The sequence below is a fragment of the Macrobrachium nipponense genome, chromosome 4, assembly GCF_015104395.2.
Source record: "Macrobrachium nipponense isolate FS-2020 chromosome 4, ASM1510439v2, whole genome shotgun sequence".
In the NCBI taxonomy this organism is placed as follows: domain Eukaryota; kingdom Metazoa; phylum Arthropoda; class Malacostraca; order Decapoda; family Palaemonidae; genus Macrobrachium; species Macrobrachium nipponense.
Window position 1 is genome coordinate 49,453,483 of NC_061100.1, and position 18,364 is coordinate 49,471,846.

At 35.5% G+C, this 18,364-nt stretch overlaps 1 protein-coding gene across 1 annotated transcript in view; it reads left to right on the forward strand.

The window, feature by feature from the left end:
- LOC135211355 (branched-chain alpha-ketoacid dehydrogenase kinase-like) overlaps positions 1–18,358 on the forward strand; it is a 203,688-nt gene extending 185,330 nt beyond the window's left edge. Inside the window, exons 7-8 of the mRNA XM_064244669.1 lie at positions 6,015–6,185; positions 16,379–18,358. Coding sequence (XP_064100739.1) covers positions 6,015–6,185; positions 16,379–16,523 — 316 coding nt within the window. The 3' untranslated portion in view covers positions 16,524–18,358. The remainder of the gene's footprint in view (positions 1–6,014; positions 6,186–16,378) is intronic.
- Positions 18,359–18,364: the final 6 nt, after the last annotated feature.

Below are 18,364 nucleotides of genomic sequence, written 5' to 3' on the forward strand. Positions count from 1 at the left end.
TACTGTATACATTTTCATACTGTTACAGTATATAATAAAAAAGCATTCTGAAATACTAGAAACACAATATTTGTATATTTTGGTTTCAAGCATAAAAGCATTACAAAATGCATGATATCCATTCATACCACAACCACTGCTATGAGATATATACATTATTGCATTTTCAAACCCTTAACAAAAGCTAGTGCTTTGACTTGTTTCCACTTTGTGAGGTGGAAGGTATGTCCCCAGTGTTTCTGAGATATATGGCACAGTTCCAAGTTAGAGCAAGGCCACTATTGGGTTTGGTGGGGGGGGGGGGGGATAAGGGTTAATTTTCTTTTTTTCTTGGATGATCTATGGGCTTTTCTACTTTTCATCTTCCAGTGGTCCATTTTAACCTCCAACTACCATCTACCAGTAGATGGTAACTTACCTGGACTTCTGTTATCCCTTTTGGTGCAAGCCAGTTATCATCAGTAGTGACTAGATCGGTGTCCTGCTTACTGTATAACTGACTAATTTCCTCCCTGTCATATTTGTACTACTCTTGACTCTTTATTATTTTCATTATTGCTATACTAGTATTACATTATACTATTATATTATCGTATTGTTTTATTGTAGAGTGATAAAATATGTGAATTATATGTAGGTGCTATTATATATTTTCCCCATTTTGCCACTCAACATAAAAATAGCAGTTGAACAATCACAAAAGCACCTCTTTCTCTCTCTCTTGTGCATTTCTCTCTTAGTTTGTTCTGCTGCTCACCTGTCTTTGCAGAAACTGCTGGCATCAGATACCAAAAGCTGAGAATTAAGCCAGAAGCCGCCGGAGGGCAAACAAAGTCAATAAAAGAAGTCAGCGAGAGAAACTCGCTTTCAGATGCTCCCCCCTGACCCAGCCAAATTCAGAGCTGCTTGTACTGGCAGGGCTGCCCCCTTGTCCCCTGCCCATGTGTTTCATGTGGCTGCATTCTGGACTCTACCTGATGGTATTGGAGTGAATTTCCCTTCCTTCATTGGCGCCCTTTAAGAAGCGGAGACCAGCAACCAAAGACAGTAAAGTACAGATGTAGTTGGCAGTCAGTCACTTTTGTCTCTACTGAATTTTTCCGACTGAATTTTTCCCATCTCTGTGCCTGTGCAAACATTCATAGCTACCCTTTGTCATTCCCCCACAGCCATGCTTCCTTGTTCGATGAAGCTAATCTAATTTAAACACCATGGTTCCCTTGTACACGATTTACTAGTGCTCATTGCTTGAATGACCTCCCAGTACTATTAGCAGTTGCTAAGAGAATTTACAAAAGGAGATAATGTAAGTCAGTGTCTGTGTTTCACTCCCTCCCACTCAGTGCATTAACTTTCTGTAAAGTAATTCAGTCCTTTCTTGCCCTATGAGGGATTTCTGAGAATGTAAAATTTATATTAAGCAAGTCAGAAGATGTGGCAGCATCACCACATTTGATCAGTCCTTTGTGTGTCGCACATCTGTTTGCAGAGAAATACCTTGTTTTAGGTATCCTAGTGCCTTCATCCCTGCTGAGAGGTGGCTCTTCTTATCCTAATGCTCTGGGCATACATCCATATCCGTGCTCCAAGTCCTCAGCATGTGTCAGCAATCTGATTATGTGACCCCAGTGTTACAAGCAACTGTTCTTTCATTAATAAGTTGGACCTTGATAGTCTGAGTGCCCTTATGGCTCCTGTGAATATGTTGAGTAATTAACTTGTAAATATATTCCCTTTAAATTACCTCTCAAAGTACGTATGAGTAAAGTACGTGTAATGCTAGTTTTGTTTTTCAGTTTGAAAATCTTGATTACAAATATGAATACACACTTGGTCAAAAATTTAATTTGGAAAAACTTCAGAGAACAACAATCCTAAACTTGGTATTTTGTCGAAAATGTGAATTTATTATCTCCAAGAAAGGTTTAAGGGGGCTGGCCGGCTAATGCCATTCTTTAAGGACAGGACTTTGATATTCATACCACTTAATAAGGTGACTTGGGACATCTCCAAACCACATATGATTTTCGCCTCTGACCTTCGGTTTTGTGACACCAGGGCGATTTATCCCGAAAATAACCATTTTTCAAATTCTATCTCCTCCCTTGATATTTGATATTAAGACCTGGGATTACTACCATATATAGACCTGGTGTAGACCTCCAATCGAATGAGGAGTTTTTTTTCTCAAAGTCATTTTTTTGCTAGATATGAATTTTTCATTATGGTAAAAAAATAAACCCTATAAATTAGGAAAATAAAATTTATAAAACAAAAGACGAAACAAAAATTGGAAAAAATGGCTTCATTTGATTGTTCTATAATGCCTTTCTGAGTTATATACCAAATTCCATTGTTATAGCTTTAAAACTAAGTGAGAAGATAGATTTTGAAGGTCAATAACTATAGTTTGAGATACAGGCGTTCAAAGTTTTTCTTCGTATTTTTATAACGACAATGTTAATAAATAATGATTATTATGAATGTATATTTCTTTCTTGTGTATTAATAAACCAAAACTATTTTATTTATCATAATTTAATCATAAATGATGATCCCTTTGCTCATATATTGTAGCTTGGGGTACTGCGTCAGGCAAGACGGAGCACTCCTTCCTACGCAACTCTTTCTCTCTCCTTCACTAACTCGGCTTATTACAGCGAATTTTCTTCTTCTGTATGTTAGCTAGATGTTTTCCTAGTATTTTCCGTTGACTTCCGTTGAAATTCTTGCCGAAACAAAAATAAACAAACCTAAATGCAAGAGAATGTCAAGAGGTGAAATTCGAAGTTGTACTCTCTTTTTACAAAGACAATGTTAATAAATCGTGATTATTATGAATTTCATATTCCTTTTTGGGTATTAAAAAACCAAAACTATGTTATTTATCATAAATTAAGATCCCTTTGCTCAAGGATCATAGCCTGGGGGATAGTGTGACGTGTGCTTCAGGCAAGACTGGGGCGTTTACTTACTACGCAACCCTTCCTCTCTCTCTTCACTAACTACGCTAATATCGCATATACATATTATGATATTCTGTAATCATGTTAGAGCGAATTTTCTTCGTCTTTATGTTAGCGAGATGTTTTCCTTGTCTTTTCCTCATTGGCATGATGAAATTCTTGCCGAAACATAGAGAAACATATGTAAAAGCAAGCGAATGTCAGAGGTGAAACTCGAACGTATAGACTACTTGAAGTCTGTGCTCGCACCGAATCATGGCTGAACTTGATACTCCCCTCTGCGACCCACGGAATCTCTACAGATGCCATTTCTCACAATTTCTTTGACAATAATTATCAAAATTTACGATAACAGAAGAAATATTGCATTTTCTTGTACGGATGAATGTTTTAGGCTTATTGAGTTATGTTTACTAATTACCCTGTAACTACGAAAGTAAGAGGAATTTTGACAAAATATTTTGTATACGTATTCTCAATTGCCATATGAAACTCCATGAATTTTTTCACGACTTTGCATTTTTCGCCCTATACCCCCATATATAAGGGTTCCGGCCGGCCCCCTTAAGAACACATATTTTTTACAAACTGAATCTTCAATAGTCTTCCATTTGCAAATTTTATCATGTTTTCTTTGCTTACTCACCACATCTGGTGCTTGACAAATCTACTTCCTTTTCGGTCATATCCTCGTATTCATGGTCATCTCTTAAAAAACCTATAATCTACAAATTTTCTAAGGTAGGATTGTCTATAACTACGATATAATAAACATCACCATATCCACTACTGACACTATCAGAACTATCTGATAGTTCAGGTCTACAACTGTCATGGTCATTTCCAAATAAAGGCCTCTGTACTACTTCTTCATGGAGAGAAAACCCCCTCCCCTCATAGCATTTTCATAGTTATTGACAGTCTAGCCCGTGTCCTGGCAACATTTAATTTCCATTTATTGCTAGAATATAGACAAAAGCTCCTTACAATGACAAACAAAACATGTTGTTATGAACTGTCAAAATAAGTATGAATGAAGAGATAAGTCCCACGTAATGGATGAAACTTTTTAACGACTGAGGAGAGTAGTCTATTGTAGTATTTTTCCCTCCTTGTTATTTAGTTGATACAATATGTATCGTTGGAGACCTTGTAATGACTTGAACTATGAATTTGCTCCTAGAACTTGACACACTCCCTGCCTTGCCTGATCCCTTTTGGTACAGATCTATAATCTCTTTGTGCCAGGTGTTGATTATCTGGTTCAGTCTGCTGGTTAGTGTTGTGGCATGCCACTCAGATGTTGCAGGTCTGCATCTTCCACAGGGTGATGAAAAATCACTGGCCCTGTATCATGATCAGTTACTGCTTCAGTATGGGTCTGCAGTGGGAGGTTGAAAGTAACACTTTTTGGAAGCTTGAATTTCAAGTCAATGGTCCCTGTTTGGTTGTTACAAGTGAATAGGTTTCATCTACTGAAATAATAGCAGGTAATAAATAATAGAAGATGCCAAGCATCAGAACTGATTGTGGTAGGGGTATTTATACCCCTACTGACCAGTGTTTGTCCACTTTAGAAAAGGAGGGCCCCCCAGTGAAACCTCTTCCCTTGTTGAGCTGCATGAGACAGAAGGTCTGATAACCTTTTTTCCCTTTGTAACTGCAATTCCTTTATTTAATACTCATGGGCGCTCTGATGAGCCCACACATTTGGTAATGTCAGCATCTTCATTCTAATGGAATGTATGGTTTAACTTTTTATAAGAGAGCCTTTCAATCTTGGTGCTACTTTGCAATTTGCATTGATTGAAAATCAAAATAAACATAACCAAAGGGATTGATAGGTCAGCAGCCCATTTACATATTTTAACAATATTTGTTCCACTTTAACTTAACAATTCTAACCATTTTTCTTGTTCTTCCAATGCTAACGGTTCTGGTGCACATACTGCAGTTCTGCATCGATGAAACACTGGGTGTTTGAATCATATGATTTTATGTCCAACTGAGAAATATGTCAACGTTTAGGTCTATTTAAATTATGAAGTTTCCTTTTTTTTGATGGGGAGCTTTTGATGGATTACCAAAATGGTGAAAATATCTTTGTTTACCATGGGAACTTGAGATGGGAGGCTGAAAATGACTGCAGATTAGATATAGTAAAAGCTCTGGAGTCAGAGGCAATGATGATTCTAGAGTTAAATTCCTTTTCTGCATTTAGGCAGCTTTAGTAGACCAGATGTTCAACTATATATTTATATATAATCAACAAGAATTGTTCATTTGTGTCATTGTACTGTTGTTCAAGAAAGTAGTATCTATTATATAGAATAGTAGATAATTAGCTGTCTTAATGTTATGAAGGGATGTACTAATAATAATTTAGGATGTCTGGTTAATTTGAAAAGTTTGTGTTTACCATTATTATTTTGAAGTGGCTCTGTTGTTTTTTTGTATTAGTAGAATGGAATTTTATTCCCAAGTATTTGTTAGTGCTCAGTAGAAATGGTTTAGCTAGGTTTCACTTGGCTTTGGTAGATGTTGAAAGCCTTATGCATTTCCAAAATAGGGAAGTTGTATTTTACAGGAGGTAACAAGACCATAACTGGTTTTCTTTTTTTGCAAATTGTATATGGTATGCTCTATATATGAACACTTAGGTAAAATGTTTTTCAAAGGATAAGATTAGCTCAGTTAAGTTGAAGGCATTGTTTTATTATGTGGGCCAAATTCCAAGTTAAAAGTCAGAACATTTGAATTTAAGTGATGACAAATTTGTTAGGACATTGCAGTTACAGGTCAGATTAAATTTACCATCTCATTTCGATAAAATTGTTTAACCAGCATGAGTTTCATCTTGAGATATCTTAGCTTATATTTGGTGTTTGTGTGGTTGTTTCTTTGTGGAAGAGGGCCACTGTAGAGGTGGCGGGGAGCTGAGTGAACAGTAGCTTGAATAGCTTGAACCACCGTCTTAAATCTATCCTATGAATTCAATTGGAGTTACTGTAGCTATGACCATTGCAATAAAAATCTCTCCCCACACAGGATAAGTGATCGTGGCGGTGGAATTCCTCATCATCTGGTTGGCCGTGTCTTGGACTACAATTTTACAACTGCCAATGATGCAAATGTTCAGAGTAGTGAAGAAAGTCAAGGTGTATTTTCTAATATGATAGAAGCAGTGAATCCCAATCCAGCTGGTGGACCTATGCACGGGTGAGTTCTGTAAAGTTATTTTTTTAACTTAATACTACAGATATTAAAACTTAAAATTTGTAAATAAATATTAAAACTATATTAGAATTTGTAAGTAAATATTATAAAAAAATTATTTTCTTATATTTTTTTATATTTGCCCATGTAGCTACTGTTTATCTGCAGAAAAGTTACTCATGGTACCCTTTGGCTTCATAAGACAGACCAACCAATATCAAAGATTTCTCTCATAGTTTGTCTTGGCTAGAATAGTGCCTCTGATCTGACACAGAGTGGCAATATAAAAGGACTAGGGATAAGATAATTTTCCCTTACCTATAGCATTTATAGTTTTCCTTCACCCTTCTCATACACGTGGGGCAACAGTGCTCAGGCTGGTGCCAAGATTCCCATTACTCATTAGTCTGTGTCAAGGGTCACATGCTCCTTAGTGCACTACAGAAGTTATTTATTTTTGTGGTGCTGTATAATTCTAAGTGCTTAGAATTAAACCCCTAGTTTTAGTTCCCTAACATTTTTGTGGTTAGGTATAATTTAGTTATGCTAGCCAGTGCATCCTTCAAAGGTGAGGATTTTGGGCTAGGTTACTAAGCTGCTCTTGCTGTCAGCTATGGCGGTATTTTTTTACTTCATTGATTATGAATTTTCTTACTGAAAATCTTTAGTAGTTTTTTTTTAACTTTTTATAGATCAATTACATTTATAGAGTATAAAAGGAAAATCTATTATTACCCATATTAAATGAAGGAGAAAACACGCAAACCATCATAGTGATGAATGCGCAGGGTTTAGTTACGAGTAACTCAAACAGAAAAATAGAGTACTTAGAAGAACTAACCTAAATTGAAAAGAAAATAGATATTAATGAATATAAGTGAAACCTGGTATTCCCAAGAGACTGGGAATGATGATCAAATAAAAGGGTTCCAAACTTATAGATCAGATAGAAAAAATAGGAATCAAGGGGGAACCGCAATATATGGGAAAGACAAAAAACAAGGAAAAATATATGAGAAATATAGTAACTCAGAATGTGAACTAATAGCGGTAGAATTTGAATCTGAAAAATTAATGAACATAGTATTATATAGACACCCTAATACTAAAGAGTTTGATGTAATAATAGAAAAATTGGATGATATATGTAGAAATCACAAGGACTGGACTATTCTCCTATCTGGAGACTTCAACTTTCCTTTCGTAGACTGGAAAGAACGAATAGGAGATTGTGGTTGTACTTATACATATGAAAAAGAGAGTAATAGTAGTGCAGAAGATAAGAGCCAATTCTAAGTACTCTATTAGATATGCTACTAGAATACAACATTCAACAAATAAATCACCTGCCAACAAGAAAGGAAAAGACTTTAGACCTAGTATTTGTGAACGAGATGAATTATGTTAAAGAAATCATAGTTTATAATGCGAGGATTTCAGACCATAATGTCATAGAATTAACAGTCCATTCCAAAGCAAGTGAAAACAGAGATAAGCAAGAAATGAAAAAGTGGGAAGGATATGGAAAATACAACTTCTACAGTAAAAATATAAAATGGTCTGAAATAAATGAAGAATTAAACAAAGATTGGGATAACATTTTCGTAAGTGATGACATAAGGGTAAATACGGAGATATTACATAAAATATTAGAGAAAATAGTGGATAAATATATACCGAAGAAGAAAAGTAAACATCAGTCATGCATACCAAGAGACAGAAGGATCTTGTTCCAGAAAATCAGAAAGTGGAAAAAAGTTCTTGCAAAAGAAAAAAATGCATGGAAAGTTATAGAACTAAAAAGTAAGATAGAAAATGCAGAACAAAAGATTATACAATCAAAAGAAAAGGAAAAACGGGACTTGGAAGAAAAAACCCTAGTAAATATCAAGCAAAACCCCAAACTATTATACTCATACGAGAAAAAGATGAATAAAAGAAGAATAGAAATAGGCCCTCTAAAGAATTGAAGGGAGATATACGAATGAAAAAAGAAATTTGCAACATATTGGCAGAACGATATAAGAGAGAATTCACCCCTAATAGATAGAATGAAGATAATGATATAGAAGTAAGGAATGAAAATAGTGAATATTTAGCTGACATAGATATTAATGAAGATGATATTGTGCAGGCTATTAACCCTTAAACGCCGACTGGACGTATTTTATGTCAACATTTTTTGTCTCTCGGGTGCCGACTGGACGTATTTTACGTCGACATACAAAAGTTTTTTAAAAAATTCGCGGAAAAATACTTTTAGGCCTACCAGCCAAAAACTCTTGAATCACGCGCCTTGGAGGATGCTGGGAGTTCACGGATCAAGGTGTTGTTTTGTTTACAATCGTTACGCAGGGGCGCAAGCGCGAATTTCTTTCTTGCCGCACTAAAAAGTATCTGTGACACATCTCTGAAATTATTTCGTCACTTTGACATAATTTTTGTACCATTTTAAATTAGCCGTTACATGGAGTATTATATATATGAAAATGTGCGCATTTTTATGAAGAATACAAAAAAAAAAATACTCATGATTGTAGCTTTTATCAGTTTTGAGATATTTTCATATAAATAACGATAAGTGCCAAAATTTCAACCTTCGGTCAACTTTGACTCTATCGAGATGGTCGAAAAACGCATTGTAAGCTAAACTCTAATATTTTAGTAATATTCAATCATTTAACTTAATTTTGCAACTAATTGGAAGTCTCTAGCACAATATTTCGATTTATGGTGAATTTATGAAAAAACTTTTTCCTTACGTCCGCGCGGTAACTCTTCCGAAAAAATCATACATGCGATTGTGGTAATATTTGCACCATTTTAAATTAGCCGTTACATAAAGTTTTATATATGAAAATGTGCGCACTTTCATGCACAATACAACTAAAAACAACCCATGGTTGTAGCTTTTATCAATTTTGAAATATTTTCATATTAAAAATGATAAGTGACAAATTTTCAACCTTCGGTCAACTTTGACTCTACCGAAATGGTCGAAAAACGCAATTGTAAGCTAAACCGCTTATATTCTAGTAATATTCAAGCATTTACCTTCAGTTTGCAACAAATTGGAAGTCTCTAGCACAATATTTCGATTTATAGTGAATTTATGAAAAAAATAACATTTTCTTTACGTCCGCGCGGTAACTCTTGTGAAAAAATCATACGTGTGATTGTGGTAATGTTTGCACCATTTTAAATTAGCCGTTACATAAAAAAGTTTATATATGAAAATGTGCGCAATTTCATGTAGAATACAACAAAATATAATTGAAGGTTGTAGCTTTTCTCATTTTTGAAATATTTGCATATAAATCACGATAAATAGAAAAAAAACCACGTTCGGATCAACTTTGACTCTACCGAAATGGTCGAAAAACGCAATTATAAGCTAAAACTCTTACAGTCTAGTAATATTCAGTCATTTATCTTCATCTTGAAACAAATTCGAAGTCTCTAGCACAATATTTAGATTTATGGTGAATTTAAAAAAAAATCTTTCCTTCCCTCCGCGCGCGGATTCTCCGCCACAAATCTCCGAAATGCGTACGTTCCATTCTCGGAATATTTGCTCCATTTCATATTAGGCATTTCATAGAGTTTTATATATGAAAATGTGCGCAATTTCATGTAGAATAAAACAAAAAATATTTGAAGGTTGTAGCTTTTCTTATTTCCGAAATAATTGCATATAAAAAAAATATATATAAAAAATTCGACATTCGGTCAACTTTACCTAGTCAGATATTGTCGAAAACTGCATTTGTAAGCTAACATTCTTACAGTATAGTAATATTCAATCATATGTCTTCATTTTGAAAGAAATTGGAAGTCTCTAGGACAATATTTAGATTTATGGTGAATTTTTGAAAAAAATATTTGTTTACGTCCGTGCGTTACGAATTCATGCATTATTTTGTGATAATATTTTCTCTGTGTTGCTTTATCGTTTTTACGATGTGTTATATACCAAAATGATTGTAATTTAGTGTACATTACAACGAAAAAACTCGTTACCTTTAACCGTTTCGCGCACAGCGCGATTTGAATACAATTATATATGAAATTTCGTTTTTGCGCTATCATATTTATATATGATAATGATAATTTTTTTCATTTCTGATGGTTGGATACTAAACTTCAGCCAATGACAAAAAAGGAGCCAAAAATGAACTCTTAATCTTGAAAACTAAGCGCGCTGTTATTTTTTGAAAAAAATATTTTTTCCGCTTCTGCGCTCACTCTGAAACACCTCCGGCACACGGGAGACATTTTTTTTTTTTTTTACCGCTTCGGCGTTTAAGGGTTAATGAAATTAAAAATGGAGCTGCAGCAGGGCCTGATGGTGTTCCTGCATTTTGTTAAAGAAAGTAGTTCATTCTATCGCAAAGCCACTTGCAATATTATTAAGACAAAGTGTAGATACAGGCATGATTTATGATGAGCACAAATTAGCATATATTACCCCTACATTCAAAAGTGGATCAAGACTAGAGGCAAGTAATTATAGGCCTGTGAGTCTAACATCACATATTATGAAAGTGTATGAAAGGGTAATGAAGAAAAATATTATGAAACGTTTAATAAAAAATACGTAATCTGTTTAATATATGACAACATGGTTTCGTACCCGGAAAAAGTACACAAACCCAACTGTTAGTCCACTGTGAGAACATATACAAAAATATGAAAAGCGGAAATGAAACAGATGTGGTTTATCTAGACTTTGCAAAAGCTTTTGACAAGGTAGACCATAATATATTAGCGAAGAAAATTAGAAAACATAATACGTATAGTGGATAAAGTAGGAAGATGGTTAAAAGAATTTTTACACAACAGAAAACAGATAGTTATTGCAAATGATGAGAAATCGGATGAAGCTAAGGTAATTTCCAGTGTGCCACAAGGTACGGTGTTAGCTGCATTACTGTTTGTTATTATGATTGCAGACATAGACAGTAATGTTAAGGACTCGGTAGTGAGTAGTTTCGCCGATGACACAAGAATAAGTAGAGAAATTACTTGTGATGAAGATAGGAACGCGCTACAAAGAGACCTTAACAAAGTATATGAATGGGCAGAGGTAAATAGGATGGTATTTAACTCTGATAAATTTGAATCAAACTATGGAGACAGAGAAGGAAAGCTATATGCATATAGGGGACCTAATAATGAGACAATCACAAATAAGGAAGCAGTTAAAGACCTTGGTGTGATGATGAATAGGAAAATGTTATGCAATGATCAAGTAGCAATTCTATTGGCAAAATGTAAAGCAAAAATGGGAATGTTGTGAAGGCACTTCAAAAGAAGAAAAGCTGAACACATGATTATGCTTTATAAAACATATGTTCGTTGTCCACTTGAATATTGCAATATGATATGGTACCCACACTATCAAAAGGATATCGCACAAATAGAGAGTGTACAAAGGTCCTTTACAGCTAGAATAGAAGAAGTTAAGGACCTTGACTACTGGGAAAGACTACAATCTTTAAAATTATATATTCTAGAAAGGAGAAGAGAACGCTACATGATAATTCAGGCATGGAAACAGATAGAAGGAATAGCCGAAAACATCATGGAGCTAAAAATATCAGAAAGAGCAAGCAGAGGTAGATTAATAGTGCCCAAAACTATACCAGGAAAAATAAGGAAAGCACACAGGACATTAATCCACTATGCACCCGCATCGATAATACAGCGTCTATTCAATGCGTTGCCAGCTCATCTGAGGAATATAACAGGAGTGAGTGTGGATGTGTTTAAGAATAAGCTCGACAAATATCTAAACTGCATCCCAGACCATCCAAGATTGGATGCAAAATATACCGGAAGATGCACTAGCAACTCTCTGGTAGACATTAGAGGTGCCTCACACTGAGGGACCTGGGGCAACCCGAACAAGATGTAAGGTCTGTAAGGTAAGGTCTCTGCAAATAATGTTTCAGTTAATTCTGAATAAAGAGCATGTATATTTATATTTTTTATTAATAATTTTATGGAGCAATTGTTATGCTAAAATAGTATTCTTTGGTATCATATCCTAGGCTGTTTGTTGAATATAGTAATGCCTCGATTCAACGGACCCAGAACCAATGGACATATTTAATTGACAAGCTCCGGCCAAGGGTAGTGGTGGCCTGGCCCTTTGTTTTTTCCTTTGTTTAGGTTTACTCATGCGGCGAGCATATTGTTACCGTTTGGTCATGTTACTCATGTGGCACGCATATTGTTTGTCACTCATTGCCTCACATATCATACCGTACATCACGCATATTTAAATGCACTATATATGTACATACACAATAATATAATAGTTATTAATAGACAAAGCCTAGTAGTTCTGGAACTGGTCGTTCTTATTCATGTGTAACTGCATGTATTCAGATGTTGCTTCTGGTTGTTCTTTGTTGTGCCCTTCACTGTCTTCTGTGCGTAAGGGAGGTGAGAAAAGGAAACGCACTAACCTCAGCATTGGTGCAAAATTGGAACTTATTATGAAGCTGGAGTCTGGAGTTGCTGTTGCCAAAGTGTGTGAAGTGGTGTGAAAAAGCAAACTGTAAGTGACATACATACAAGTAAGGAAATACTCCAAGCTTTTAGAGCGAAGTTTGATGTTGACCCTACAAAAGAAAGGTGTTGTGCACTGGTATAAGCACGTGAAAGTGTATCAAAGTAAAGACCTAGAGGAAGTGGGTCTACAAGTGGTATGTGCAAGAGAGGTCAGTGAACGTTGGTTGTTCGTGGAGTGGAGATTCTTGATGCAACCACTATATTGCAGAAGATTTGGGTATTAATTTCAGTGGCAGTACAGTGGACCCCCCATATTCGCATTCTCCGGATTCGCGGACTCACACATTCGTGGATTTCTCTTGGGAACATTTCCCTGCATTATTTGCGGAAAATTCGCATATTCACGGTATTTTTCTATGAGAAATATCTACAAATTTCTTTTTTTTTAATCAATTTCATCATAAAATGCACATTTTGTTTTAAAAAACTATTAAAAAACCAGGTATAAAAATTTTTTGTCGGTTTTTCTTGAGTTTAACTAACAAAATAGAAGGTTTTAAGCATTTTTATAGGGGTTCCAACTTTTCGCGGGTCCTAACTATTCATGGAAGGGTCTGGTACGCATCCCCTACAAATACGGGAGGACCACTGTACAGGTTGGCTGTAGCGATTCCGTAATCAACATGAGCCTGGTAGTTGTGATAAAGATGCTGTTGAACCGTTCCATCTTAAATTTCAGAAACTCGTTAGGGAGGAAGACTTACACCTTAGTCAGATTTACAATGCTGTTGCAACTTTTTTGTTTGGCACTCACTCTCAATTAATACCCAGGAATTTATGAGTGATGACAAGGTTCTTGGGAAAAAAATTAGCAAAGATAAATTCTCTCCTTTACTGCGGGTAAATGTTTCGGGTATGCACCCGTAGTAGGTAAAGTTGCTAAACCAAGGTGTCTCAACGAACTACATGCATACGTTACCCGTGATTTATTTTAACACAAAAAATGTTTGGTTCAGTAGTAAAATTTTCAGTGATTTGGTTTTTAATACTTTTGTTCCCGAAGTGTGCTATTTTCAGGAGAACACATTACATATTGCTCCTGCAGATGTACTCTTCGACAATGCTCCAGCACACCCAGATGCAGATTGACTCATTAGCTGTGGTGGTCGTATCCAAGTTGTTTTCCTCCCCACATATACTAAAGCATTGATACAACCGGTGGATCTTGATGAAGTCTTGGTTGTCCTCGAGGAAGGAAGATCTGATTCAAGACACAAGAGGACAGCAAACTTTAGACAACATCAAGTGATAAAACCTCAAGTCAGGAAACTACAATTTTGTATCTGTTTGGAAACAAGTAAAATTGACAACTCTATCCAATTGTTGGAAAAGTTGATGTCTGACGAGGAACCTGAAGTTGACTTTAAGGGTTTTGAGCCTGACAATTTTCATCAAATATTTCTTCATACTGGAGAAGACAACATTGCCAACCCCAGGTATCAACTTCTTTCACTTGGGGAAACTGCCGATTCTATTCGAGATAACTTTTCTGAAAGCAGCATCCGTGACTGAAGAAGAGGTGGCGGTTCATCCTAAAATGTCTCGACACCCTCATAAAATACATTGATGTGTGTGAGAATCGGGAAATTCAGGGTTATTTTGAACACCTTAGAACATTTAAGGGAATTAATAATTCATGAACAGTATAACAGTAGGAAACAATTAACGTTGGATTCATTCTTCAAGCCCAAACCTGTGGTTCATGAAAGTGACCCTGACTCTCCACCACCACCACTTTCTTCCACCTGCACACAGCCATTATCGTCCCTCTCAACTACCAGCATTGTTTTGGAGGAGTTTATTGGCTTCAGTTATAAATCATGTGAGTGCCCCACTATATGATCACAGCATTATTAGACCTCCATACCATCACAGAATATGTTAAAGGTAAAGTTTAGGTAAACTTTCAAACTTTAAAGGTAACTACATATTTATACTGTACAATATTTAAATTTATTTACACTACTTTGGTTAAAAACAATATTTACATTTACAGTTAGTCCCCGCTTATTGGTGGACTTTGTTAATGGTGATCCAGTTTTATGGGGGCTTGTCTAGTGCCATAAAATTGGCAATTTATGGTGCCATAAAGCGCTGAGTTCTGGTTATCGGCGCCATAACATACCTAACAGAGGCGCCAATAACCAGTTATGGCGCCGTAACATATCTATCAAACAGAGGCGCCATTACAGGCAATCCCCGGTTATCTGGGGCAGTTCCGTTCTTAGCTGGCTGCTGATGAGCGAAAACCACCATTCACCAAAACTCTGCGATTTATGGAGCTATGTCGCCTAATTTCAGTTAATGGCACCGATAACTGGTTAATGGGGCCTCTGTTAGGTATGTTATGGCGCCATAACTCTATTACTGGCACCTTATGATGGCGATAACCGAAACTTGGCAGGTTATGGTGCCAAAAATCACAGATTTTATGGAGCTAGACAAGTGCCATAAAACCAAATTGCCATTCACTGAATTCTGCAATAAACGGGGACTGTCTGTCACTGGTTATCAGCGCCATAAGTGCCTTAAATTGCTGAGTTTGGTTAATGGTGATTGTCACTTCTCAGCACCCCACCCAGAACAGAACCCCGGCCGATAACTGGGGATTGCCTACATTTACAATAATTTGGTTTACAAACATTTGCCTTTTTTGCTGTCATATAAGAAGCGTCCTCGCATGAAACGCACCCTTATTTTACAAGTATATTTTGTGGAAAAAACCAAACAGGCTAACTGCCAATGTATCATAAGCATTTTTTTGTAAGATTTATAAATGACATTGAAAAAAGCCAAATTATGAGTCTGTTATCACAAACTTACGATAAATTTCTTACGAATATGGGATCCGTCGTACGTTTGCTAGCGTGTCGGCCATTTGCAATGAAAGCACGTAAACAAATCAAAGCTCCGCCCTGTCGCGCAAATGTTTATTTATGGTAAATTTCGTTTAGTTTCCTTTAAATGTGAGTGAATTAACACCTGATTTCATATTTTATTCCAGTAATCCAATTTACTGTAATAAATAGGCTTGTTTTTCAATAGTTTATTATTAGAAACAATTTCTGTGCCTACCCAGTATGCTCAAACGTAGGCTAGGCTAGGCCTAGTCTACAACACTTCAATTCAACAGACAATTGGTTTCAACAGACTACCTTCCACCTCCCCACCATTAGTGCATTAAAATGAGGTTTCACTGAATTAGCTTGCCATGATACTTTACAAAGAACTTTGAGAGTTCAGAGCTGGTACAGTGGTAGTGCTGTGTCTGGTACTACCTTAGCAACAGTAGGCCTGAATATAGTGTCAAATATACTTGATGCATTAATTCTGAAGTATTTTTAACATCACCATAAGTAAAAGGCTTTGTGTTTAACTGAGGTCTTGATGTAGGTATGAGCTCAGTTACTTGAATGAAATGTCAGAGTGATAATTACAGGGCCAAATCCTAACGTAACCCCTACCAAACTTAGGGCACTGGTTTTCATTTTATCCAAAGCCTAGGTCCTGAAACAAATTTTGGCTTTTGGGTTGATTCAGGGCATGGGCATTCTAGAATTTACTTTACTCAGATTTAAGGAAAAGTCGTTGTTTAATTCTTTCTGTGTTTTAAACAGATTTGGATTTGGGCTGCCTACATCACGAGCTTATGCAAACTTCATGGGAGGCAGTTTGGAGATTCAGGCTATGCAAGGTATAGGAACTGATGTGTATCTCCGATTGAGACATATCAATTCTCCAGAAGCATCATTTAGGATATAATTTACTTATAGTATTTCCCATGTGCACAAAATCATAGCACAAAGGTGAATTCATTATAATAGCAGTATGGGTACTCATTTTCAGAAATTAATTAAAGCACACTTGTATGAAAGATGCTAAAGGTTTGCAATTCTGAATGTAGACAGGTATATTCTTTGTGTTGTCAGAGTGCATATCCAGTATTATTGAAATTCCCAAAGTGTCAAGAAGATGAGAGCATTTTATTTGAATAGCGCTCCGTAAATCACATTTATGGATTTAATTTTTTACCATTATTGTGTTCATATGAGTTCCAAACACCTTTTTTGTCTAAGTGTGAAGATATTTAAAGGGCATCCATAGTCAGGTGTGTTAGCATAATAGCTCAGTGTTTTTAAGGGTTTTGATTTTCTGTAATATTTGAAGTTTATTATGAAAGATGTACGTACTGTAATATTTGAAATTTATCTTGAAAGTTTGGGTACATTGCAATGTAAATAATCTGTATTTCTGTATGCTGCTTGGACACTAGCAGTATAACTTCATATATTGCTAAGATTTCAGTGGATGTCTTGTGTGCGATAAGAAATTTACATATTTCCACTCAAATTTTGTCTAGGACTGCAGTTTTAAAACTGAATTCAAATTCCACCTGAGATAGATAAAAAAAGGAATGCTAGAAATACTTTTGAATTGAAGGTTGATCGATTTTATATGTACTTATATATGTAATGTAATATAGAAGGTAGAAGGTAATGAGAGGGTAAATTTGGGATATATGTAAGGGGTGTTATTGAATAATTTGCTGTTTGTCAAGTGCAATAGCTCTTTCTGCTTGTGAGTGATGGTCATTAAGAGAGCATGTGAATGTTGATGTTACAAGTAACACTGATAGAGTTTAGCCATACTAGAACCATATTACAACAGAAAGATAATTTCATAATGTGATCAACTGGAAAATAATTTACTAATTAGATAAAATGATATGTAGAGCTTTATTTTGAGTGATGACCATATAAGGAGGCCTTGCAATTATTGAAGCAGGTGGGTTACAAGTTCCATTAAGGGAGAGTTAAATGCCCCTAGAACTAGATTACAACTGGAAAATTCTATCTTCAGTCTGAATTGTATTTAAAATAAGACTTTTTAAACCTGAATTGTGAATGTGAGCTTTAAAAGGAACACTGCACCATTATTTTTTTGTAATGATAGTTTGAGTAGATTCCTAGTTTAAGTGGTGAGTGAGAATATTCTTTAAAAATTGTGTATGTTAGCTGGTGCACTTTCTGTTATTTTGTGTAAACTATGTACTTATTATTAGGTATGTCAGCTGATAATCTGCTGTAATGTTGACACTTGTGTTATTGAAGATTTGTTCTGATGAGTCCAGAAAGTTGAGTGAGTTTGCTGTCAATGTTACAGCATGTAGTGCCAAGTTTCTATGTCAGATATGTAAATACTGTATGAGGAAGATATAAGTATTTTAGTTAAATTATTTAACAGTTGTTTTAAGCCTTATGGCAGTCAAACTTTTGAGTTATTGTACAATATAAGTTTCTTTTAATCATGATTCCAAGAATATTTTGTCGAGTGTTAACTAGTGTATGCAGTTGAATTTCTAAATTATAAAACTTTGTTCATACAATCCAGTGATCATACAATGTCCACATTTTCAGGCATTCTTTTGTTTCCCAAACATAAGAACTATTATTCATGCATGAGCCATGCAGACTTATCAGAAGGAACCAGCCATCCTTTGTCATTTTTCCTTGGTGAGAATCTAAAACTGTGAGAACAGGGTGTTAAGTTATTTTATAATGTAAAACGACATTTCTGTAGTTTATAAAATATGAGTTGCATCA